Genomic DNA, 25,825 nt, shown 5'->3' with positions numbered 1-25,825 from the left:
CTGAAAATCGTTACATTCTGTGTTCATTGAAAAAAATACATTTATACAGGTTTGAAACAACCTGAGGGTGAGTAAATGATGATAGATTAAAATTTTTTGGATGAACTATCACTTTAACAAAGGGAGTTTGCATCATCTCCCTCCAACACCCTACATTTTCCTTGCGCCTTCCGCTCTGTACACCCAAGGTGACACCCAACATCTGTTCTGCTCCCGTCTCGCCTTGGGCGTATCTGTAATAACATGGTCCATATCCTCCTATCTCAATTATAGGAAGGAAGCTTCTGACAGTCGTAGACTCAAACATTCCATCTCAGTTCTTCTCTCAGGTCTTTCCTCAGAATAGGAAAGACATTTGATTACCTTCTGAGTCTCTGTGGGCAACAGGACGTCGGCTTATTTTGGAAATGTGCCCTAGGGTCAGTTCAAAGCACCACTGCACATCAGGAATCTGCTACAAGGTTTTAAAAGTCATCAAACACCTTGCAGTACTTGTGAGTAACAGTAGAGTGAGTTAAAGGGATAGAAAAAATATCCTTCTTAATTATATCATTTCTCACTATTTTACTTTCTTTCTTCTGCTGAACACAAAAGAAAATATATTGAAGAACATTGGTAGCCAAACAACATTAACTCCCGTTGATTTCTACTATAACACAAAACCAGTGAGACATTTCTCAAAATAAGGGACTCACCGAAATGAAAATTCTTGGCTGAAGCCAAATAAAAATGAAACATTTTGCTCAAGGCTGAATACCAAACTCTGAACAGATCTTTAGAAACAAAAATGTATAGGATAATGAAATGTAAGTTGCTTTGCATAAAAGCGTCTGCCAAATGAATAAATGTCAATGTGCACTAAAAAAATGCTAAGAAATAGACATCAATGCAAGCAATTCTGACTGACTGACCAAACTCCGCCCACAACAGCTGACTGTTGTCTCAGAAGGTGCACTCGTGGCTGGGATGCACAGAACATACTTTGACAAGTTGTTTAGTACAGGGAACTGTGTGCATGCGACCACTGTGTGATGTCAAAGGATGTAGTGAGTGGCAGGGCTACTGTCAGGCCACCAGCTCCAGTCTGAAGTACACAAAATAACGACCGGTGAAGACACTTTCATTCAGAAATTTACACTGCCGCAGCAAGTCACCGGCTATGTCTTTCTTAGATCCATTCAGAAAGAAGAACTCGTCAACATCAAATCCAGAGCTTTGAGTCTTCAGACAGCTCAGTTCCCTACTCTTTGGGGAGGATGTAAGCTGGTCTGGAGTAGCCTGTGCCCTTCTAAGCAGAGCAGGCAACATGGGACTGGACCGTCATCTGTTTCTTTTGAACATTGATAAGCTGAACCTGACCGGTTTAACACTAAAGGAGCCAATGGTGTACTGAGATTTTGGCTGAGGGCAGATAACCATTGATCTGTAACCCCTCATTGGACAGTTATCATAGTTATCAGTTCGAATGGCAGAGAGACTTACAATTCAAATACGGGATTTCTTACCAGTGGACTAAAGACTGTCTTAGTAGAATCGGAGGTGAATACCACTGCTTTTCCAGAACTGACTCTTTCAGCTGATACGGGAGAATAGCAGGAAATGGAGGGTACCTCAACAAGGTTTTTTGGTGGTATGGGAAAGAAGGCTCTCTATTTTCTGTGTATTAAAGTCAATATTATTTGTGTATTATTTTTCAAATGCTTGAAAACTTGAGGTAGTCCAAGCCGCAGGATATTTTTGGCTCAGGCGCTTGCCCTAAAGATGGCTGGAGGATCCTATACAAACCTCCCATTGAGGAAAGGTCTGGAGACCTTCAGTGGAGGATAGTGCACAGTATAATAGCTACAAACAGACACAGAACACACCTTAATCCACAGGTAGGGAAGGGGTGCCCTTTTTGTGGGTTGCAAGAGACAGTGTTTCACCTTTTTCTAAATTGTTTTAGATTGCAGCGTTTTTTGAATCAAATGGAAGGTTACTTTCGAACTCTGGATGAGTTTTTTACGCATATCCTTTTCATTTGTAGACCTGTATACAGAAGGACCAGTATGTAAGCTCATGTTTTACTAGCTTTTAAGCAAAATTAGCTATTTGGATGTAACATAAAAGAAAACTACTACGCTCAGGATAAACAGATGTTGTTTTGGTTTTTAATTGTTAAAATCCCGTATTAAAATAGAGGATGCTTTTTACAAGTCAGTTGATGACTTTGATAGTTTCAGATTCAAATGGTGTATAAATTGAAATTCATTTTGAAGGTTGTTAGCAAATTTTTGTATGAGAGTTGAACCTTTGTAAACCTGCTCTTCCTGATGCGTGGCCAACTATTTATGCTCTTTTTTCTTTCTTCCTTTTAATATTTAATAAATGTCTATCGAAATGCGATTGTAAATTAAGAGATTTAAAAAAAGGCTCTCCCTCTCTCCTCTGGTTGCTGCTTGAACATACTACACGTCCTTTATTAGCTATTTTCGGCCGAATAATTCTGGTTGCCGAACATTTGGTGAATCGCTACTCAAAATATCTTCTTTTAATAAAGAGTCATATACACGTTTTAAACAGCATTGAGGATTTTCTTATTTATTTATTTATGCAATATTTCATTTAAAACTGGAATCGCCCACTTTGAGGAGGCCTTTTTTGAGTTGATTGTTTTCTTTAACCCACCTCGCTATCTATACTGCAAAATATAATAGATTTTTATAGTTATGATGACACAGAAACAGTACTTTAAAAGATGCAGGGGATCTAAAGTATACAGCAATTGACAGCATCCATAAAACAGCACAAATGCTGTAATGCTAGTAGTGGTGAGTCTTGTCCCATGTTTCGTCTTGGACAGGCATATGAACCCTTCGCCTTCACAGCAATGCACATGTCACCACTTTTCCACAAGCTACCTTAAGCTATGTTCTGCAAGAGACAGACTGTACGGTACAAAGATGGGCAACTTGTCTAAAAATGACTGCAAGAAATTGAAACGGTCCACTTTGTTTAAGCATGCACATACACCAATCCGAAAATGTTTTTGAGGTTAAGACACAAAGTTTATGGTACGGGTAAACCCTTTAACTCCGCATTTATTGCTGAATTGAAATATGCTATTTGCATTGCTGCAGCTGTGAAGTAATAAAGTTCTACTTGGTTTGAAACAAACAGGCCTAGTAAATCATTTAATACCTTTCTATTTTCTAGCTTTATTTGTTTATAATCAAACGTGGAAAAGTATTAAAGGCGAAAGGTCGAGGTGTTCCTACCCCCTGCCTCTGTTGCATGCTGTAAAGTGATACTGTAAACAGTCCATCAACATACGGTTAGTCAGCATACCTTCACAGCCAGACAGGTCAGACCCTGACCGAGAGACACGGATCATATTATACACAAACACACGCTCACAGTAACCAGACCGAGGTTAGTGATCGGTTAAGCCCCAGAGAACACACACAGACACTCTGAACCACAGTGGGGGATTTAATGGACTCGTGTTTAAAGAATATTTGCTCTGGGGATTTCAATCGGTTGTTTAACAATAGATGTAAGCATAAGCCTAGTACCAAAGACTGAAACGCAGTGAACAAATCCCTGGAGTTTCACAGTCTAACTTTTTTAAAAAGCTTTAATGCAGAATTGAGACTTTTTTACATTGTACTAGCTGTAAAATAGATAGCTTTATGTAAAACAAAGACAAAATGCATCAGTGTTAAATGTCACTCTATTGTTAAAGACTTGTCAGTTGGACCTCCTGCTATGTCAGTGTCTGGGTGAAGTGGGGATGCTTTCAGATCAGAGGAAACAGACCACATCACCCAGAACTAATGGCCGCACATGGTCATTCATATTTTCCTAACCGACCTGTCTGTCATACAGCAGATGGACCGGCAGCTGTGAGTTTCACAGATACATGCTGTTATTCCCCAGTCAGCCAGGATCGCCAAACAGGCTCAGATCACAGAGGCAAGAGAACTGCAGATGTACACGCTGTGATTCTCAAGCTCTGTCCAATTCTGCAGTTGTCTCCAATGAACGTACACAGGTTCTGCTACATTTCTGTTTGTTTATTTTAGTTCTATAATATATTCATCATATGAACTCATAATTCACTACTTATTTCTGTTTGTTTCATCAGACACGCGTGCCGGGACAGCAGAATATATGATTCTTTAAATTTCAATAAATTAATGCTAATTTATATTATAATTTTGTTTTATAATAATTGTATTGAATAAACGATTTGTTGAATTTTTTTGTGTGTCCATTTTATTAATTAAACAATTGGTTGAATGGATCCTGTACTTTGGTTGCATTTAAAGAAACTGTATGGTACATTGCATCTAGCAGTTAAGCTTGGTTTTGCAGTCTAATTGATTGGAGTATAACATTTTTTGCGAATTTGTACCAGAAGTTAAGGGCAGTCCTCGAACGCGTGCATGTGCAGTGAGGCTTATTTATGTTGTCGCTTTAAAACAGTATATTACAGATTTTAGAATGTGGGGATTTCAGCTGTGCAGTACATCAGAATTGTTTAATACAAATAATGATCTTTGCTAAAGAAAAGTCAAGTTAACAAAACAATGCCTTGAGTAAAAGGGATAGCTCACACAAAATAAAAATATGTTTTAAATATATAATTTTAACATAAGAATATATGGGAGTTCTTGATACCAAATTAAATTAAAGGTCCAGTGTATGAAATTTAGTGGTGAGGTTTTGAATTGCAACCAGCGACTCACTCCATCCATCCATTTCAAAGCATTTTTCCTTCTTTGCCGAAGGAGATAACGTATTTACAAAATCCACACTGTAGAGCAGTTGGTCCATTTAGGTCTACTGTAGAGACAACATGGTGAATTCCATGCAAAATTGCTCATTCTACGTAATTTAACAAAACACTTCATTATGTAAGATCTTAAAATGCCTCAGAAGTTATATTACAGTTATATTACATTGCATTACTTTCAATAGAACTTCCAAAAAATTACACATTGGTCTTTTAACATGTTATGTGTCTAATATGAAAACTGCAACGTTAGGGGTCATCTAAGTACTTGTACGAAACCAGAGCAAAATGATTCTGGAACAACTACCAAGTATATACAAATACGTAAGCCTATATATGAATACACGGCATATAAAAAGTTGAGAGTGAGAGAAAGACAGTGAGAGAGAGAGTAAAAGAGCTCAATGTTCACGTCTCTTCATTAGTAAAAGAGGCCTTGAGAATGTTACGCAACTGTTCCTAGAGGCTGGGCTGCGAAATGATTGAAGGAGCTCTTCCTAAAAACTAGCAAATGCATGCAATGCATAGAAGAGGGATTTCTGAAACAGTTTAGGTCCCCTGAACTTCATTAAACTTATTGGAAACACAGCTTGTTCACAGAAATGACTATGCCTGATATAGACTTACAGAAATATCACTTGAAGTTTTTCTGCAGCTTCTGTAGAAATGTGATGTGCTCACATCGCATCCAGTGTGGAAAAAATGTAAAATTATAATGGATTCTAATGCGTTCTATTGTCTTTTGGTGTTTTATCCTCGAGAGAAACCATGGCAACAAAATTCATCTTGATGGACACAAAGACGATCTGTGATTCACACTTGTAGTCTGATGGATATTAAGGGTGTTTTAATCAGTACAGCTTTAAATATGAAGGAAAAAGAGCAAAGCAAAGTGCTTGTAATTTGGAACTCTGTCAAGACATTGCCACTTAAGACAAAACACTACTTATTAACATTCAGTTGAGCTAAACACGTTGATCAGCCTGTTAGCACAATAAGTGTATTTACTGCCACCTAGAGGAAACATGGATGTAAACAAAACATTGACAACTGATTACTAAAAGAAGTGCTTTTTTTAATAATAATTTGTGAAATATTTTTAGAGACAAATTACCCATTAGAATTGAACATATAAAATAAATGTATTTAAAGTATACAGATACCATAGATTTTTCATGGTATTTTTTTGTGCATTATTTAAAAGCAACAAATTGTCATGGAACTGACACAACCCAAGTGTAGACAGCCATGCTTTCAAACAAAGACTTTTATTTAAATAATAGACCCACGGTGGGGAAAAATGATAACAAACAAGAACTCAAACAAATACTTCCCACGAGGGGGCAAAAATAAACAAAGTCCAAAAGTAGTCCACACACGACAGGGCTTGGTAAATCGGGAACACGGTCAAGACACAAGAACAAGGTAAACACATCAAGGGTTCAGGAGAAACGCAACGCACGGGACAGGGAACAGCGGGGTCTTAAAGGGGACACTAACTAGGTGACATAATACTGGACAGGTAAACTGAACACTAACGGAAAGCTAACAGGGAAAAAAATACACGGGGCAGGTGAGGGACATGAAACACTAACAAGAAAACAAGGGGCGGGGCCAAGACACAAGAACACGTGGCACAAAGTCATAACAAAGGTCACATGTTCCCACACATAACAAACATGGACAACGACATTGTACTGTCACGACTCTGTCCAGAAATCTAGAAATGGCAGGAAGGACAGAATCCTGACACTAATAACTTAAATATTTATATTATATAGTAGGCATTTTAATTATGTTATTTAAGACCCAATTTATACTTTTATTTAAATTACAGATAAAAATGCTATTGTAAATACATTAATTAGGATATGGATTTTTTTTTACAGCAGACATGAGTATGTAGCCTATACTGAATCATAATAATCTCTATTGGCCAAGTGTGCACACACATAATGAATTTGTTCTTGTTACAGGAGCTCTTTAACACACAGTATACACATAACACGAGAAATAGATAAGCATATACAATAAATATGGGGCTTAGAGGATAAAAAGATAAATAATATACAGTTAAGGTGCAGTTATGTGCAAGTGTGCCTAGTCGGTAAGATATTTGTACTAAAAACAAGACAAATATGCTTAGTAAAGATGTCATTTTTTGCAGTGCATAACCTCTCTTGTTAAATGCGATATAAGTTTTACACGTTATGTAAATACATAATTTTATGGTTGTAACAACGTACAGTACACAAATGACATACAGTACCGATAGTAAATATGTTGTTTTTTGCAGTGGAAAACAAGACTAAATATCTTGGGCTCACTTTTCTTGTAAAGTAATTGTATATTGATTTCAGATATTTAGTCTTGTTTTCTGAAAAACAGTATAGTAATTAATTAAAGCCATGGCAAAAAAAAGCAAACAAATCTGCAAATGGGGTAAGAAAGTTTGACCTTTTTCTCAAGTACCTATTTCAAGTCAATTTTTCTAACTCCATTAGCAGATTTTTTGCCTGTCTCTACCACAATCCTTATTAATTCTTATATTTTTCTACTTGTGTCTGATTTGATGGCTGAACCAAATCTTACTGTAACAGATGTGGGGGACTGATTCAATCACAGCTATGTAGAATTGTTCCATCAGCTTGTGTGGTAGGCGAAGGAAGTACAGCCTTTGCTGAGCTTTTTTGACAATGTGGGTCTCCCACTTCAGGACCTGTGAGATGGTATTGCCCAGGAAACTGAATGACTCCACAGCTGCCGTCACAGTGCTATTGAGAATGGTGAGGGGAGGGAGTCCTCCTAAAATCCACAGTCATATCCACCACTTTTGGTGTAGGCCTATTAATTTCCAGTCTATTAACTGGTGGAGATGGTTATGCAAAACAAACTTTTTTAATGACGCAAGGTCATGGGTTCGATCCCAGGTGATTGCACATACTTAGAATGAAAAAAAAATATATTCCTATGTAAGTCGCTTTGGATAAAAGCGTCTGCCAAATGCATATAATGTCAATAGTTTAATTGTTGTTTAAACATTTCTACAAAGTAGTGCCGTTGATTATGTGTATTCAGCACTGCAGCATTTCTCCTTACCTTTGGCTTCTTTTTTTACTCTGCACAAATGTTACTGCAATATTTAAACACCAGAGGGCAGAAAAGATACAAAAATATCAGAAGTAGTCCTGCAGTATATATAAATCCCAAATCCAACTTTGATTTCAGTCCCTCTGGCTACCATACTGATTGACTGTTGATATAGCTCCCCTGATGTCTCACAATTTCCAGCTCTCTAATGACTCTTATGAAATGATTCATAGAACACCACCTTACCTACTTAAAAAAGTCAACTGGAAACCTTAGTCACAGTAAATTGTGAAAGTCTAGTTCTCTTTTTCTGCCTCATGTATGTCGGAGATGAGTCTTACCAAAGAATTTCTACAATTCAGATCAGCAGGGTCAATGGCTATTCTAGTCTGACTTCCTGATGGCAACTTTGAACTGTCATTTCTACTATTCACCGGCCCGCATCACAAATCACAAGCTATGAAATTAACTCTCAGTCAAGTGTTTGGCCACTTTGTAATTGAAAGCACATTGTGAATTCAGCACGTATTTGTCCATTATAACACAAGACATTGGTGTTTTACGAATTTGATCTGTGCACATTGAATAGAGTTGTTAATGAAAAAATCAAATGAGAAAATCAATGAGTGTTATAATAGTCTTAAAGGGGAGAAGAAAGAAACAACGGATAAGCCCAAGCGGTATAGAGAACGGACGGATGGATAGATGCATGGCATTTAAAGCAGTGAATGTTAAGGCATCAAGTCAAACATGATCAAAGTCAGTCTGTTTCACTTTATCAGTCTGTAGCATGCATACTTCCTGCCTCCCTGTACTCTTTATAGGCCACATGTCACTTGATTCTGTGCCAGTCTAGCGCCCGGTGAAGCAACCTCAATAGCGCTTTGTAAGTGCTGCCATCCCGGTCTCCCGACCCACCCCCAGGAGGCTATTCATGAGTTCCCATGATCCCGCTCAGTTGGCTCTGGTACAATATGTGTCTGTCAGTGGCACCTCATTGGCATGCACTGGCACACGCGCATAGATGTTTCTACCAAGCGTGCCCACTCGCTGTGCTTTCCAGAGACGGTTCAATCCGAAATGGTTTGGCGCCGGGCACTGATTTAAACACTGTAACAGTCCAAGATAAGTCTTATAAGAAAAAGTATGCAAGTCAATGCAGCATATATGTTGTTTACACATGTGTTAATTCAGTATTTTATATATATTTTTTAAAGAATTATCCAAAACATTTGATCGTTAAATTTTGATTTGTATTTTTGAGGATGTTTTGCACATGGACGTGTACATTATTTGTATTATTATTCTTATTACATTTTAGTTGTGTTTTTGGCAGATGCCTTTACGCAAAGTGCATTCAAAAACAAAAAAAATCAGTAGGCGTGTTCCCTTTGAATCTGTTGAACTGCAATGCTTCAATGCAACTAAACAACTGAGCTACAGGAACATTAAAAGAACCTTCTTACATTAAACTTTTAACCTGATTTATTTTATTCCACACCCCAAACATGTGGTATCACAGAAAACCTCCAAAATGTTTTAAGATGCACCGGGTCTCAAACAGAACCAGTGTGTTTCATTTTCAAGATGTAATAATGACCACAATGAACAAAAATAACTGCTGGACCTATGGGAGGATGTAATGCTTATAGTGTACTCAGTCTAAAACGTAACGTTATCCACGCATGCATGTCCCCCTCTCAGAGAGCATCCGCATCGCTCCCCACTCGCGCAGCCTGAACTGAACTCCCTTTGATGCAGGAGGAGGGACGTATCGTGAGCTACGTGCAGAGTTCATATATGTACCAACGAAAATCGAAATCGACAATCCCATGCAGACGTACATCAGGAGCACACACAACTCGCTGCGATTTCAAGCCACCATATGCGCGTTCGCGGATTCAATCTAGTTTGTTTTACGAGCATCTACCCAGTTTACGGTCCACGATGCTTGCGTTTAGATGAACGTTTATAGATTCGTTCACTAGCGCCCCAAAGGGGTTTACGCGGGTAAAGGAGACGTGATTGATATAACTATTATTTGTAACCCATTGTCAGTGAAAGGTGCATTATAATCCGGATTTAATCTGAATTTGGGCGTTTTTCATCTGTACGGGTTTGTGATCGAACAGGAGTGGTGGACGAGCGGTGCGTAAGTCCCTAATGTTACACCTCTAACGTTGCATTTCTGATTTTAAACAGTCATTTTATTAAACTGTACTGTTGTGGGCACATGTGCCTAAAGGCATGTTTATACTATATATCGTATCGTGTGAAATGTGAACTGATTATTATTATTCATCTACATACCTTAAGCCGATGCTCGCTCCTGTAACGTTACTATCCCGTTAGCCCGCGGATAGCAGGGTGGCTAGAGGCTAATGTCAGCCTGTTTAAGTGTTTACTGGAGTTTATACACATCTGATAGTTGTGTTTGTCACAGTTAAGTGAACATGCTCGTGTATTTATTCATTAAAGAGCCGTCGTTGCCATATATAGACGCACGATAGAGACACCGCCTACTATTAGTCGAATACAGATTCAATATATTGCATATCCAGCAATAACTGATTTAATGCAGCTCGCATTCACGGTTCAGATCAGGGGGCAACTGTGCAGTTGGAAGGCATTTTGGGGGTGCATGTTCGTTCATTCATGTGTGGTGTCAAACTTTCCGACGTCATGATGATGAATAAAGCGCACGTTCAGAATGTTCTAGACGCGCGTTGTTTGTTTACCACGTGCTCCTGTTGCTCAGTGTAAACACAGTTGTAACCGCAGTCACATTGATTTGTGATTTGAATAAATATGAATATATCTAGGATCATGTTAAACTTGAATGACTTGCATGTATAGTTCTACTTTGTATGTAAATGTATTTTTTTAACCCTAGTTGTTACCTTTACGTTATACCGCAGAGCCGTTGAATGCTTCAATCTGATTGGTTGACCAACGTTTTATGTGTATACATTAACATTCAGTAAAATGAACACCTATGAAGGTGTTCCCGGTCTGCTGACCGCATTACAGTTCAATATCACTTCGCCAAGTTTAAACACCAGAAAGGTTGTGTAGCTACAGGCCATCACCGCACACAGCACCCTGCTCTTGATCTGACATTTCAAACATTACTGTTAATGGAGACGTGTTGAGTTTCGTTTAAATAATCATAGCATTTCAAAAACAAGAAAAACATATAGTGATATCAACTAAATAGAAAACAAATGCATTGATAAACACTGATAGCCTACTGGTTCGTTTTCCTCTTCATGCTGCTTATAACTGAAAACAAATATGTTTTGATAGGCCTACTCTTTCAAAATATATTTTTACTGCTGAAGATAGAAACAATATGAGGAATAATTAATTAATTTATTGTTACTGGGTTTTCTGTCACGTTACTGCAAACACGCAGGTGTGCGCGCGATCTCTCGCTCTCTCATTCACACACACACAGGTTTGCACAGCTATCTTTATGAGGACATACATTGACGCAATGCAATCTCTAGCCCCTAACCATCAGAATTGAGTACCTCACCCTAAACCTGACCTAAACCTAATTATAACCTAAAACCAGGTCTTGACCCTCAAACAGCCCTTTAAAGGGGTCTCAAAAAGTGAGGACCGGCCAATATGTCCTCAGTTTACTCTCTTAGTCCTCACTCTGCTGGTCTAAAACTCAAACTGGTCCTCGTAAAGATAGATGTCCAAGTACAAACTCACAAAGTAGTCCTACCGTCAACAGTATTTTAAAGACGATATCATGACAAACATTGAAATTAAATATTTCAACAATCTTGTGGTGTGGTAACCGCGGTATAAGTGGAATAATTGACTCTGGTCCGTTCAACTATTCTGGAGTTAATGCACAATGGGGGTTGTGATATATAAACCCTTACAGAATACCCAGATAGCACACATACATCTGGTTTAAGTCTATTTGACGTCTGCATTTACATCTGCAATGCATAGTTTGCACATCTGCTATACGTCTCGGAGACGTCTGCTGTGAGACATCATATAGACATCTACAAGATGTCTGTAAGATGTTTATGATTCAGAATGGAGGTAAAGCTGTTCATTCTAAGATGTTTAGTACATGTTTTTACACAGCAGATCTTTAGCAGATGTATTACAGACGTTCAAACGTCTCCGAGACGTATTGCAGATGAGCAAACTATGAACTGCAGATGTTTTGCTGATGTCAATGCAGACGTCAAATAGACGTAAACCAGATGGATTATGCTATCTGGGTATAGACCTACACTTGCTTTACTTAAGTAACCTTAAGTAGCATGTACGTTTATTGGTGTAACCTAATGTTACCAAATTGACCAAGGTGTGACAAATACGTGTAGTGTGTTCTTTCATTTCAGGAAAATTTGGAATTATGTTTCACATTAGCATAGTTTACCATTGATGTACTGAAACCTATTACAACATATCTGGGTTGTGACCCACCAACGTTACGGTCTAAAATTTATTTACGTTGTACACATAAACTTTGGTATTTTTCCCCCCTCTGAATCATGTAGATCCAAAGAAAAGCATTCGTTATGATTTGTCTTCACAAGCAATAAATGAATTTACTTTAGCTGCTTCTGACGTCTCACTTCATCATCCAGTGTCAGGTCTGGTCTCCCGTGTAACACGCCGAGCCTGTGCATGCGATTTTTCATTCTAGTTGGCTGATCAGAATCTCATAAGAACTAATCACTTACTTGTTTTTGTGCACAATGTCCAGAGATGTCAGTCTACCTATTGGTATCCTGGCTGCCTGGCAGTGAACTATGAAAAGAACAGTCTCCTATGGTGAAACGGTCATTAAGTGACCTTATGTGGCGCTGAACTCAAAAACGAACATTTGCTTACAGCTCACAGTTGAAGGCAGTTCAATTATGTTTAATTGACCCTCTTATATCTGATGTATGTTTGTAAATATGACATTAAAATCCATTGGTCATTTGTGGTGTTTATGCTTTTTAACCAGTTACAAAATGCTTGTACCTGATTGTTTGCTGATGACTTACATGAATGTAGCTTTTGCTTATGTAACTGTGAGGCAACTTAACATGCAAATAAGCTTTTGAACGAGATAGGGCTGATTGCAGAACCATACTCCTCAGCAGTCACAAGGAAGCAGCGCCATTGCATTAGTCTCATCCCGGAAGTTGGACGAGCAAACATTATCAAACTACTTTGCTTTGTGGAGCATTTCAAAGTTGTAAGCTATTATATTATTAATGAGTGCGTTTACATGTACAGTTTTACTCTGATTATGCTTAATAAGCTCATAACGTGTTAGGTCTTGTAAACAAGTTAACTGGTCTAATTTTATCGGGCAAAGCTCATAAACAGCGTAAGCAAAATCCACTCAGCAGAGGTAGTTTTTTTATCATTTCTCCGATTTTGCGTTCCATGCCTTTACCGGTTTTCTAACAGTTTTGTTTATGTAGGCATGTCTGGAAGCTCAATAGTAAAAGTCCCAAAGGGAAGTAACAGTTAAATACACCACGCATCATAAACTATTACAAAATCAAGCAAAAGTTATGTCACAGAAGCCGCACAATAAATCAACAATTGAACCTAACTAAATTAGATTTAACGATAATCTTAAATTAAAAAAAAAATCTTAAAAGCATGCAATTAATCCTGAGGCATGTTTTGTCCAGACACTCATTAAGTGAAATGTCCTCATCACTCTTAAATTCAAAGCGAAACATGAGAGGCTCCTTGGCCAACAGGGTCTCATCATTTGTTTCTGCCTGTTAAAGCTGCAGAAGGGCTTTTTTCTGGTCTTGCTCATTCAGCTGCTGACTTATGACTGCTGTGACATATGGTTCTGCTGTGCTGGTCACTATTGTTTTGAACAGATATTAGCCGGTCGCATAATCGTGTGTGATTCACAATAGTTCTACACTAGCCAGAAATCATAATTTTCAATAGTCTTCTAAGACTAATTGTTTCCCTTACTTACAAAATGTTTTATTCAGGTAGATCTATGGACAAACGTCCTAGATATTGGGGTGATTGACTATTTTCATCAGCTGGATTTGCATGTTCGTTCCCCTCCTTCTTTTTGATTTAAAAAAAAGATTATGTAAGTTTTAAACAACACAGATGTGAATTAGTCATCATGTTTTGCAGGCTCCTGAATTCTGAATCCTGTCTTACATCCACAGAGATGCTATATCTGCCAGTGTAAGTGTTAGAGCACAATTTACACAATTTTCATGTAAAATGTATTTATTTAGTAGTAGGGATGCAACAATACAGCTCACCCACGATTCAATATGAACTTTAATTTTTCGCCCACTGTTTTCGTTTCGGTTCGGATGGCTTCGGCACATTAAAGTAAAAAATATATATATATTATGCTTATGTGAAAGGAACGGTTAAAATTATAGAAGAAAAAAAACTATTTTACTCAAATTCTCTTTATTTTACTTGACATATATTATTATCCTTAAGCAAAAATCTACTTATTCCTGATGTATTGAATAAATGTAAAGATTTACACTGGCAGCTCACAGCAGGTTTTGGTTTACTGATCATCAACATACCAGTAAAATAGCCTTATAGGCATAGTATTTAAAATGACGTAATGCAAAATTTGCGATTATTGTAATCGGAGTAAATGTGTGCTCAATGGGAAAGGCCAAAGATAATGTATTAACAAGGCACTACCATTGCAATAAATTAGAAGAAATGCAATGCTAAATAGCTACTTGGAGGCGCTCTTGCTATGATATAAATAGCTGTCTGAAAGGACGGCGAGTGTCATGACTTTCGTTAAACATACTTTGGCATGGTGATGTACACTCTTTCTGCATGTGTTGAGAGCAACGCGAACGTGCTGCTTTCGTATGCAGTGTAAAACTACATTCTTGATGTGTCAAATTTGGACATTATCACTTTAGTATAAGTTGCATACAATAAAGCCAGCCAGGGTCTGTCAGCATTATAGTCAAAAGCACATTGCTTCTCGTGTGGCAGGCAGTTTCACTTCACCGCCCGACCACCACTCGGCATTAGATATTACTCCTGGGGATTCGTTTATCTATCTCAGCGTACAGAAAAACACGGACAGAGCCAGTTCACAGTGTAATGAAGCGCACGGACAAATTTAAACACAAAACCGGAAAACCGCAATTCACTTACACGTATTCCCAGATAGCACAATCCATCTGGTTTATGTCTATTTGACGTCTGCATTTACATCTGCAAGACATCTGCAATACATAGTTTGCTCATGTGCAATACGTCTCGGAGACATCAGAACGTCTGTAATTCGTCTCGTAAGATCTGGAGATCTGAAAAACATCTGCTGTTTTAAAACATCTGCTAAACAGCTTAGAAAGAGCAGCTTTACATCCATTCTAAATCATAAACATCTCACAGACATTTTCTAGATGTCTATATGATGTCTCATAGCAGACGTATTGCAGATCAGCAAACTATGTATTGCAGATGTCTTGCAGATGTAAATGCAGACGTCAAATAGACGTAAGCCAGATGTATGTGTGCTATCAGTGTTGAATCGTGGAGGTTGTACCGAACGGTTCAATATTAAATTGAGTATTGTGGCATCCCTAGTAGTGATTCTCGACATTTTTTTAACAACTGAACTCTATCATATACTTAGCAGAGACAAAACTGAAACATTGAAAATCCATGTTTGACCGATGTGGATTTTTTTCAGTAGTCACTGCAGGCTTCAGAATAGTAGGATGTGTGTTGGCTGATGGCTCTCGACGTAATAAATTGATATAAATTGACATTTATTCTGACATTTATCTAATTTTGTTTTGTAATACATGCAGAATTTACAATATTTCCACAAAATTCGCAAAAGAACTCTTGAAAATAAGAAACTGTGCAATATGTATTGTTTAAGCTTTGAGTGGATTTTACAACAAGAACAAGGAAGAGAGATTCTTGTGGTATTTGTCAAATGCCAGTGTTCTCTAAAATGACAGCTTTTAGACCTCTTTAACCATCAGCTGCTATGGTATTTTGGTATCTGGTATTTTATAGCCTCAATTAAAACATGAGAAAATCCTAATCCTATAGACTCGCATTAGATACTGATCTCTCTGTTTCGAAGAGTTATTATATGTGCGATTCTGTGTGTGCGCATGGGATTTCAGGATGAACGGGAAGATGAGAAATGAAACCAGGAAATGTTGTTTGTGAGAGTCTGGGGTTTGTGAGGGAAAGCCATTGAGGAACGCATGCTGAGGGGTAAACTGGGGGCAACAGCTGCTGTTGTCACTTCTGAAGCTTGTTTGTGACATCTTATGTTACTGTTTAAGCTCATTACACAAGACACCTGACTTTCTAATGTAGATCTATGATCACCCTCTGCGATCCCCCGATCAAACCCTCCGCGAACCCAGATCTAACCATCCATAAAAGCAATGACAGAAATCGGTTCTCAGATCAGTACATGAAGTCAGCTTCCGTGTTCAGCACTGTAAAGATCATCCATTTAGTAGCATGTACAGTTTTCATCTAAGATCTAGGAATAAGTAACATTCTTTTTAAATTATGAATGCATATTCAGTTCAGTTTTTCATTCATTTGACTTATTTTGAAAGCAGCCTCTTCTCCTGTCTGATCTTTCATGCGCAGGTCCAATTCGGCCTAAACCGGATTAATTAACACCCTGACCCTGAATTAAACACTGTATTAATCTCTGCCCACGCTGATTTTAAACAACTTTCCTTTATATTTATGTTTGATATAATAGAGATTATTTTGTTGATATAAGGAGTTTCTTCGTGCTGTTATCAGACACAAATCCAAAAGTGTGATTTTAGCTCAAAACAGGTCAATATGTGTTCAGTATGTGTTTTTATGATAATAAATGTAAATCAAAAATAATCCTTGTAAGATATGGCAGAATTCAGAGTGAAGTGCTTGTGGGTCAAAGACGAAAAAGGGTTTAAGCATAAAAACAATAAGTGTAATACTGCTTGATTGTTGTTGTAAAAAAAAAAGAATGAAAACGTTTTCGGTTTAATTTAATAGCGTTTAAGTATTTCTGAGCAAAATATAAATATCATACATTTTCCCCTGATTTGCAGAAGACGCCCACTGAAATGTAATTTAGTGTTACAATCTTGTCAGGCATATTTACAAGAAAATTACTTTCACCCCAAAATGCTAATTAGTTGTAATGTAAAATCTTTTGCCCATTTGTCTATAAGATACTCATTTAAAGCACAATAAAATATAATACGCTCCCTAAATCTTTTATATATTTTAATATGTACAAGTAAGAATAAGCATGTTGTTTGAGTTTTAACATAAATATTGTGTTGCAATGAATGACAATATAACATTATTTCACATTTTACAAATTTTATTCTCCAAAAACTTAGTTGAAACCGTAAAGTAGACATTTTTACTTACATTTAATATGCTTTCTATGGACATAATAAAATCACTTTTGTAAACCATTTTTGATGGGGACATCTTAACGTCTTTGACCGAGGTACAGATGACACAAAAAAGAAGAGGCTTTTAAATTAATAAGCATTTTAGATGAATTGTGGCCAGTCCAGTGTCTGTTGAATTTCAACAAATCAAACCTCAGGAGTGACATAAAGTCATTCAACAACAATGTGAAAGACTGAGAGCTTGACACGACACATGAAAAAAATCAAGGTTATCTCTAAATACATGTAGAAATATTACTGTTGTATTGCTTAAAATTGATATGAACATGTTTTATTTCCAAATAATACAGAGCATCTTTTCTGTTATTTTGAGCTGGTTCTCCAGTTTTCATTATGTTTAAATAAGTTTTGTATATGTGTTTCCAGACTTTTTTGCCGCCCCTCTTAATAGAAAAGCACTGAAACTTAAAGTGTTTATGCAGATGTTGACAGATTCGACAGCTGATGCTGTCTATTAACGCTCAGAGTTGATAAACTCTGTAATTTTAGGGAATTTCCAAAGGCATTGTGGGATTTTGACTTTTATTTAGAAATGTTTCAGAATTGTGACATTGACTGCTTTTTTTACTTTCTACAGTTGAATAAAGTCCCATGTGATACTATATGTAAGATGAGATGATAGACATGTGACCACGTATTTACTATTCAATCTGACACTGACACTGTCAAGACTCGATCACTCCCCTTACGGAGCTGGAGGCTCTCTAGTTTGTTGTAATATTAAGTTTCAAATGTGAAACTGGGATAACCAGGTTTCAAGGCTCAGTGGAAATTTCCATCTCAGACTGAGACGGCAGTCTTTGTTCTGGGGCAGGGCCTCGCCACAAGTTGCTGGAAACTGTCTTGGGACATTGTTGCGAAAGAGTGCAAACAGTCTCCTAACATAAATAAAAGACAAAAACCAATAAAACCTATAATAATCGGAAAATCAGTTACGACTTCTGATTTTGCAATCCACACTTAACCTCAATTCTGCCTCGGAAGGTTAGTAGCCTTTTAAGCAAAAAACTGCATTGATTAAAGATATTAGCTAATCATTTCTGTTAATATGCCTCTGTTTATTGACTGCAGACAAGAATCAGGAAGTATAGATTTCTTGTAACAGATTGCACGCTCTTTCATCATGTTTGTGTGCATATGTTTGTTTACACCACAGCAGCACCGTCTTCTCTCTCTTTGTGGGAGTGACCCCCTAACGTTCTTGTTTGGGGTTTGAATGGTTACAAAGGGGGAACCATCAACTGATAATGTTTTGGTGTGGGACCAAACAATCGCCGCTCAATAGGGGCATGTTGCCAGAGTAAATACAGTCAACGTTTTACAGTTCTTGGCCTTGGGATATTGAACTCCTCCTTTGATGGGGTGGGGGGAACAGCTCTCCCTATACCCTCCCTGTGATGAATTATTGCCAGAATTACTCAAGGAGGAGTTTTCTTGTTCTTTTCAGTCAGTTTTACAATTTTATTGGCTTGGATAAATATTTGTGTAGTTTAATGTGAATGACTTGAAAGTGATGGTTCTTTGCATGTTTTCTGATGCCCTAGTCCACGTCAATAAGTTTGGGTTCTGTCAGTGAATGTGTGAATATCTTAGAAGTAAAATGTGCAGCTGGGTCTTGCTGCTAGGCAACGTATGATAGACCATTGTGGAGGTGTGTGCTGAGGGTCCGCTTCAGTGACATTCACAACATGATGGGCTATGCAAACACTTTAGCAATCAGGCTTGCAGATTGAGTTATTATAGCTCTTGAAACTGCAATAAACACTTCCTTTTGCATCTGCGTTGAGCGTCAAAGTGAGACATGACTCATGAGCAAATTCGAAAGTGATAGTAAACATCGGAAAGTTTGTTCTACCCATATCCTTGGCTGGTGTGGTCAATTCTTTCAGTAGAGAGAAAAGATGTCAAAATAAAGAGAGATTTCAGAAATACCCAGGTGCTTTTTCTCAGCATAGGAACGATTCTTGCTTTACTGGTAACAGACTTGGAATTTTTCTCAGGATGGCTTATATCGAAGGCTTTTTATAACACATTTGCATTGCAAATATGCATGGCATCCTAGCCCTTTACAGGAATTTGTCCTGGGATCATTAGATTTTGTTCAGTCATACTACTAGTGATTTTTTGCAATCTTTGCGTGCGTTCACACACATCCAGTGAAGAGACCGTAAAGACACTGCAATGTAATGTCATGTGCATTTTTTTTGGTGAAAGATATTATTACCTTGCAGTGTTTTAAGTGGGTAAATAGAGCAATTTACTGTTATTACTGCCTTCCTTTATTTAGTGCCATATAGGCCTAAATAATCTCTCTTTTTTTTGGTTATTATTCTGTAGCATATATTATTGCCTTTTGCAAATGACAAAGACAACTTTTTAATTTTTATTGGTAAATGCAGAACAACGAAGATGAATGAGGCTCAAGAACTTTGTTTTGTTTTGTCATAAACGTTGTTTATTTCGTCATGTTTTGAGCAAATTTACACAACCTTATATTATATGAAAAATATAAGGGAATGCTGTGAAGTAAAAAATTGGCAGTATTTTTGCAACAAAGGCTAACTGCAATAAAAAGTCACTGTATAATCATTTTTCAGTAATAAGATGTAGTTGAAATATATGTTTAACGTTTTTTAAAACAAAGTTTGAGAAAAGTTTTTTTAGCATTTCGATTTTGTAACCATTTCAGAATTTACTCACACAGATCGAATGAAAAACCTAAAGCATTTATAAGGCCTAAAGCATATTGGACATAATGCTATAAAAACCATAAATAAACACTTTGATCGGTATATGACCATCATTTTTATATTGTTAACAATGTTTTTGTTGAGAAAAACAAGCACATAAATGAATGGGGGAAAGTTTGAAGTTAGTCTGTTAACTGTCTGAACAGAAACCTGTGGGCTTCTCCGCAGCACGCCAGGTGCACACAGCCGTGTTTTAAAGGTTAGTTAGTTATCAATGTTATTGTAAACACTGTGTATTTTTGTGTTTATAGTTTTGATAAAAGTAATTTTAAGTTTAAACTGCGTTCAGAAGCAGACAACACCATTCTTGCATCTGACCTTAAGTTTGATGATAAGGGCTCTTTCATTCATCCATGACTTAGTTGAAGACAGATAGTAGGCCTATTTTTAGTTTTCGATTTAGTAACGATACTCTCCTAATCTATATTTTTTTTCATAGTTATATTATAGATTTGTGTCATCACTACACAGCTTTTATTACATTGTTTCTGCCTTTTGTTCACAAGGGGAACTGATCCTGTTAATGTTAGGTCCCCTTTACGGAACCACTTTTCGGGATCAATCTGTGGTGCGTTTGGGTTCACACAGAAGGCACTCTGGCAAATTTAAGGCAATTTTCTGGGATCAATGGTCTGTGTGAGTCGGGTTCCACTGTGACTAGTGTCCACACTAACCCAGAAACGACAACAGGGTTTTCATTTTAAAATGCTCTTCAACCATAGTAGTGTTCACACATTTTCCAAAAGCTGCTTATTAACACAAAAAAAACCATTACATCAATGAAGGTAAAACTCAAAACGCTTCATCATGCGTCATGTCTGTGTCAGGCCTTGATTAACTTTCTTTGAAATGTTGAGGGAATTTAGAAAAAAGTCACTGAGGTGTTTTTTGAACAGAAAGTGGAGGAATATCAGTTGCCAGACAATGCTTTCCGTCTCTTTTTGTAAAATCCAGTCAGCCGAAGAGCAGCCAAAACAATTGGTCAAATGACAAAAAAATACGGCATCGTTTTCGAAAGCCTCTGTTTTCATAGGCCACACAACAATGCGAAAACAGCGTTTTCAATTAGCTCTGTTTTAGTGACAAAAACGCCTTCCTAGTGTAGGCCTTAAACAAACGAAAAGAAAAAATATTATTAGGAACAGCTTCAACACTGAAGTTTTCACAGTGTCATTAGAACAGGAATGCATGTTAAATATGTTCAACATAATTGCAAGTTTGCATTTTTATGTAAGGTTTAAACATTTCTTCGGTTGACCACACAAAATGGTTTAAAACTTTGCGCCCAGATCTTTATTGCAGAGCTAAATTCGCTCCCCAATCTTTTTGACATTGAGTTCATGTTTCAAGCTGCAGACCTCTTCAGCTCGTCTCTACATCCAGAGGTCTGAAACTTGGAGTCAATTGACTATTTAAAGCTTAAGTACCATTACATAAAGTTTTCCCAAGACCGATGTGTGGGTGTGTTGAAACATTACTATGTAGAATAGCTTTGGTTAAATGGCCATTTTCATCTATTGAGATGAATGATGAATGTGGGTTAAACAGGATATTCTGACTGATGCAGTGTTGGTCTTCATTGTACTCGACCTGACAAAAATTCAGTTTTCAGAGAATTGAATGTATGTGGTAAATGCTGCATTCTTTTTACTCAGACACCGGTTTGTTTTGCCCTGGGTGGAATTGTTCGGAAGGGTTAATCAATTTTTTTCTTGGCTGTCAGTTGTTTATCAATGAACAAATGGTTATGAGCCAATGCAGCCTATATTGCTATGTAATATTGCAGAGAGAGAAAGCAAATAGTGAAGGACGCTCGTAATTGCTAAGAGTAAATGTACTAAGAGCTGGAGCTGTATTGAGTTACAGTACTGAAGTATCTTCAGGTTCATATTGCATTATGGCTTGACTATTGAAAAGTCAGATGAAGAAAATATACTGATCTCAAAGTTGATTTACTCTACGTGAATGCATGTTTAGTCATAAGCCATATAAAATGTTGTTTCCTGTGGCTCACTAGCAATGCCAAGGTCATGGGTTCGACCCCAGGGGATTGCACATAGTCAGATATTTTTTATAATACAATGCAATTTAAGTTGCTTTGGATAAAAGCATCTGCCAAATGCATAAATGTAAATGTATTGAATGAGGGTTTGCTTTTTCAAACAAATTTTTCTGAGACTCAGTACATGAGGAATTGCAAACGCAACACATTATGAACAAGCAGGAGCTACTTTAAACTACATTTTCTCTCAGTACTAAAAGTGACTCAGTTTTCTATTGCAAATGCTTTTCCTCTTCTTTTGGAGGGGAAAATACCATTTGGCAGCACGCAGAGGTTCTTAGAATGACCTTGTCTTGACAAAAAGGCACGATGGGAAGGAAGGGGTAAAGGAATTAGATCTGGCACCCTGCTGTACAGAAGATCAGACGAAAAAAGCTGTTTTGTTTTATTGGCCGCCTTTTGGTTGGTGCCAGTGGCCTGATGGACACCTCAAAACACTCTTGTTGTTAGAGTTTCGTCCACAGCGAGACATCGCCTCCAAGATACATTTGTTCTGGCTGATCTCTTTTCCAGCAGATCCTGATATTGAGGAAAACTGTCACTCCTGTATAGATGGTGGCTCTTCAATCTTGAATTTCCTTCACAGGGTCTCTTTTATTGCACTCATTATTGTTCTACTCTTCCCATTTATAACTTGACAAGTACTTTTAAAGCTTTTAGATTCTTTGACCTGTTTCGTAAAGGATATTCCCTTCACAAGCAAAAGTCCAAAAGTTACATAATTGTCAGTCTGTCCATCATACTGTATTTATACTTCTTTAAAAAAAACATCAGAGGAGCACAGGGGAAACCCTTTACAGTGGTACATTTTCAGAACGATGTCATCAGCAAACAAGGAATTAGGCCATAAACAGTGCCATTAAATTATAAACTGTAATCTTATGCCATATCCAGAGCTTTCTCTATCCAATCTCTTTTTGCCTTTTCACAGCCTTTTCTCAAGAAATATCTGCATAAACACGAAACCGCTAAACCGACTCGTAACTATCAGGATGTGGCACTGTTATTCTGCCACAATGATACACTAGAAACAGAGAACAAGACTTGAAGCATCCACATAAACTGTGCATGCTGGGGTGATGACATCATCATTTAAAAAAATAAGTTACAATTAAAGAGACAACTTTTTCAAAGTTAAGGATACTCTTCAAAGAGAGAGGTATTTGATATGATGTCTTTCCTATTTTTGTAATACACCCTGGCTATGAGATATTGGCCGCAGACTGCTACATACTGTAGCAGGCATTGAGGATTGAAATATGTTTTCAAAAAGTGCTACAAAGGGCTGCTCTTTTGGATTTATTTATTTATTATTAGGCCTAGTCAAAGGTTGCATTCTCTGTGATAACATAAAGAACATAAAATGACAGTTTTTTTATACCAAGGCCATTTCACAACCAGAACGAAGCAAGAAAGTGACAGACAAAAGGAATGCTGGTCCTCCTCTTTCTTTTTATATGTTGGTGCTTCTTAATAACTTCCAACTTTCCATGACATGCTAGCATGTGTCATGTATGCACACGTCAATACATTCACATTTGTGTCTGAGGGTGTGTAAATGTAAATCTGGTTAGGGTGTGATATGGTTGTTGAATGACACTTTTTAATGAAATGTTTTGTTGTAGGTGTACAGAGTACAGTACGTTCTTTCAGTATTCAGTTACATGCCTATGCTATTCAGGACGAGAGAGGTCTAAATTTTTTGCTTTAATTTAGCCTTCTTGTTGTCTTAAAATTGTATTTTAAGTTATATTGTATTAGATTGAAAAGCAAGATAAAATATAAAAAGCACATTTTGACCATTCTTTTTATGCAATAGTGAATAAATTGGCTAAATAAATCAAATATAAAAAGCCATGTTCCGTATTAGGCTAAGTGTTTCATTTTTATTCGGCTTCGGCCAAGAATTTTCATTTTGGTACATCCTTATAAAATAACTATAAACCGGTGTGTTAAATAGCCCAGAAGCAAAAAGACAGCATGGATACACGAAGCCCCCCCAACATAGACAAGAAAACAGACAGTGCAGAACATATCAGTATACAGTGATTGTTGTTATTGAGATAACAGTGTGTGTGAATGTGATCGGTTGTTGATTTTCTGTTTGGATGTTTACAATCATTGATCAGAAGCTGAACACCTTGGAAGAGTCAATGGGGAATAGAAAGAGAAAGTCAATATCTTCAAGTAGAACTGGTCAGTGAGTAATCTAGGTGAATGTGTTGTTGTTTTGCAAATCTGTAAATAAACGTTTTAGAGGAAAAATTAAGCCCAAGTTTGTTTGTGAGAGTGAAGTATGATGGGTAACTCCCAGCTGCATGGTCTTTCTGTTTGCTCACACAGTCTCATATGGGACGGGGCGCTGCTCTTATCTAACGAAGACCTGTCTAGACATGCCCACACTGGGGAAGTCAAATCCTAAAGAATCCCACACATATACATAAATAAATAAACAAAGACACATGCACACTTGCATCATGTGGAGACCTTTTCATTACTTAAGTTCTTAAAGGTCCAATGTACTATTGACGGCAGAAAGGTTATGTTTTTATTACCTTAGAATGAGCTATTTCGATCTACACACACCGCGGGTCCCCTTAAATGGAATTCGCCATGTTGTTTCTACAGAAGCCGTAACGGACAAACTGCTCTACAGTGTGCATTTCGTAAATTTTTTCCCCTTCGACAAAAAAGCTAAAGCGTGACAACATTTTAGTTCTGTTTCATCCACCGTATTGCTTAGAAAGAGAGGGGTGGAGTGAGCCGTTAGTTGCAATTCATAACTTGACCGCTAGAGGCCGCTAAATTTCACACACAGGGTCTTAAAGCTGGAATTGCCCATTTTCTAAAATGTAAAACTATTTTTAAGACAATAACGTTATAGTTATCATTCTTGGTGTAAAGGGCCTTTAGTTTGAGAATGTCTTCAGTGTGAAATGCATATCTCGCATGGAAACGAAAAATAATAATCATGTTCAGAAGGGACCAAAAGAAAGCTGCGCTGAATCTTATTACATAAGTTAACACTAATTTCCCACAGATACATGGTGTGGATATTACTTAATAGCTCCTGCAGGACCAATGTTCTCAAACTGTCCTCTGGAATATAACATGCGCTACCCGCTGATCTGCATAATGCATTAATGAGTTTATTTATCGGTCTGCGGGGCACAAGCAGTTGTTGTGGAAACAGTCCAGAAGCGAAGTCTAATCGCACTTTATCAGTATATTCACTACCAGTATATGCACTGGTGAGGGAGATTTTTCTATTCTTCCCTATAAATGGATCAAAGCTCTTAAGGTTAAGCTGGCAGTGCAATGATAGATTACTGTACTAATGGCAGCTTGGTCTGCAGGCCCTCGCGCCAGCATTTAGTTTTGCGATCGATGAATCACTCTCCTTTGTTTCTCTCTCTCATTCTCATGTTCGCCCCGAACCCCACCCCCTTATTCCTTTGTTGCTTTCCTTTCTCTAGGTTATCCATGAACTCGGATTTACATCATAGTTTCAGGATGCCGAATATAGGGTTCCAGAACCTTCCTCTGAACATCTACATTGTCGTCTTTGGGACCGCCATTTTCGTCTTTATCCTTAGCCTCCTCTTCTGCTGTTATCTTATCAGGTAAGACCACCTCGGTTTTCTACATGTGTGGACGGAGAGTGTGTTTAAACAAGATATAA

The 25,825-nt window shown here is 37.5% G+C and overlaps 1 protein-coding gene and 1 long non-coding RNA gene across 5 annotated transcripts in view; one reads left to right on the top strand and one right to left on the bottom strand.

Moving 5' to 3' along the window:
• Positions 1-6,918: 6,918 nt before the first annotated feature.
• Positions 6,919-13,993, bottom strand: LOC130435155 (uncharacterized). The gene is made up of 2 exons (XR_008908780.1): positions 10,178-13,993; positions 6,919-8,977 (listed from the first exon to the last, which is right to left on the bottom strand). It is a non-coding gene; the product is annotated as an uncharacterized LOC130435155 (long non-coding RNA).
• rnf24 (ring finger protein 24) overlaps positions 9,041-25,825 on the top strand; it is a 33,539-nt gene continuing 16,754 nt past the window's right edge. The window contains exons 1-3 of one of the 4 annotated variants that reach the window (XM_056765494.1): positions 9,041-10,015; positions 14,015-14,068; positions 25,620-25,766. In XM_056765494.1, coding sequence (XP_056621472.1) covers positions 14,052-14,068; positions 25,620-25,766 — 164 coding nt within the window. In that variant the 5' untranslated portion in view covers positions 9,041-10,015; positions 14,015-14,051. Of the gene's footprint in view, positions 10,020-14,014; positions 14,069-18,073; positions 18,316-25,619; positions 25,767-25,825 lie in introns of those variants that run through there. The other 3 variants (XM_056765488.1, XM_056765501.1, XM_056765508.1) reach the window with 3 other exon arrangements.

Source organism: Triplophysa dalaica, chromosome 2, assembly GCF_015846415.1.
Source record: "Triplophysa dalaica isolate WHDGS20190420 chromosome 2, ASM1584641v1, whole genome shotgun sequence".
Taxonomy (NCBI): Eukaryota; Metazoa; Chordata; class Actinopteri; order Cypriniformes; family Nemacheilidae; genus Triplophysa; species Triplophysa dalaica.
This window is presented reverse-complemented; position numbering and strand designations above follow the sequence as displayed.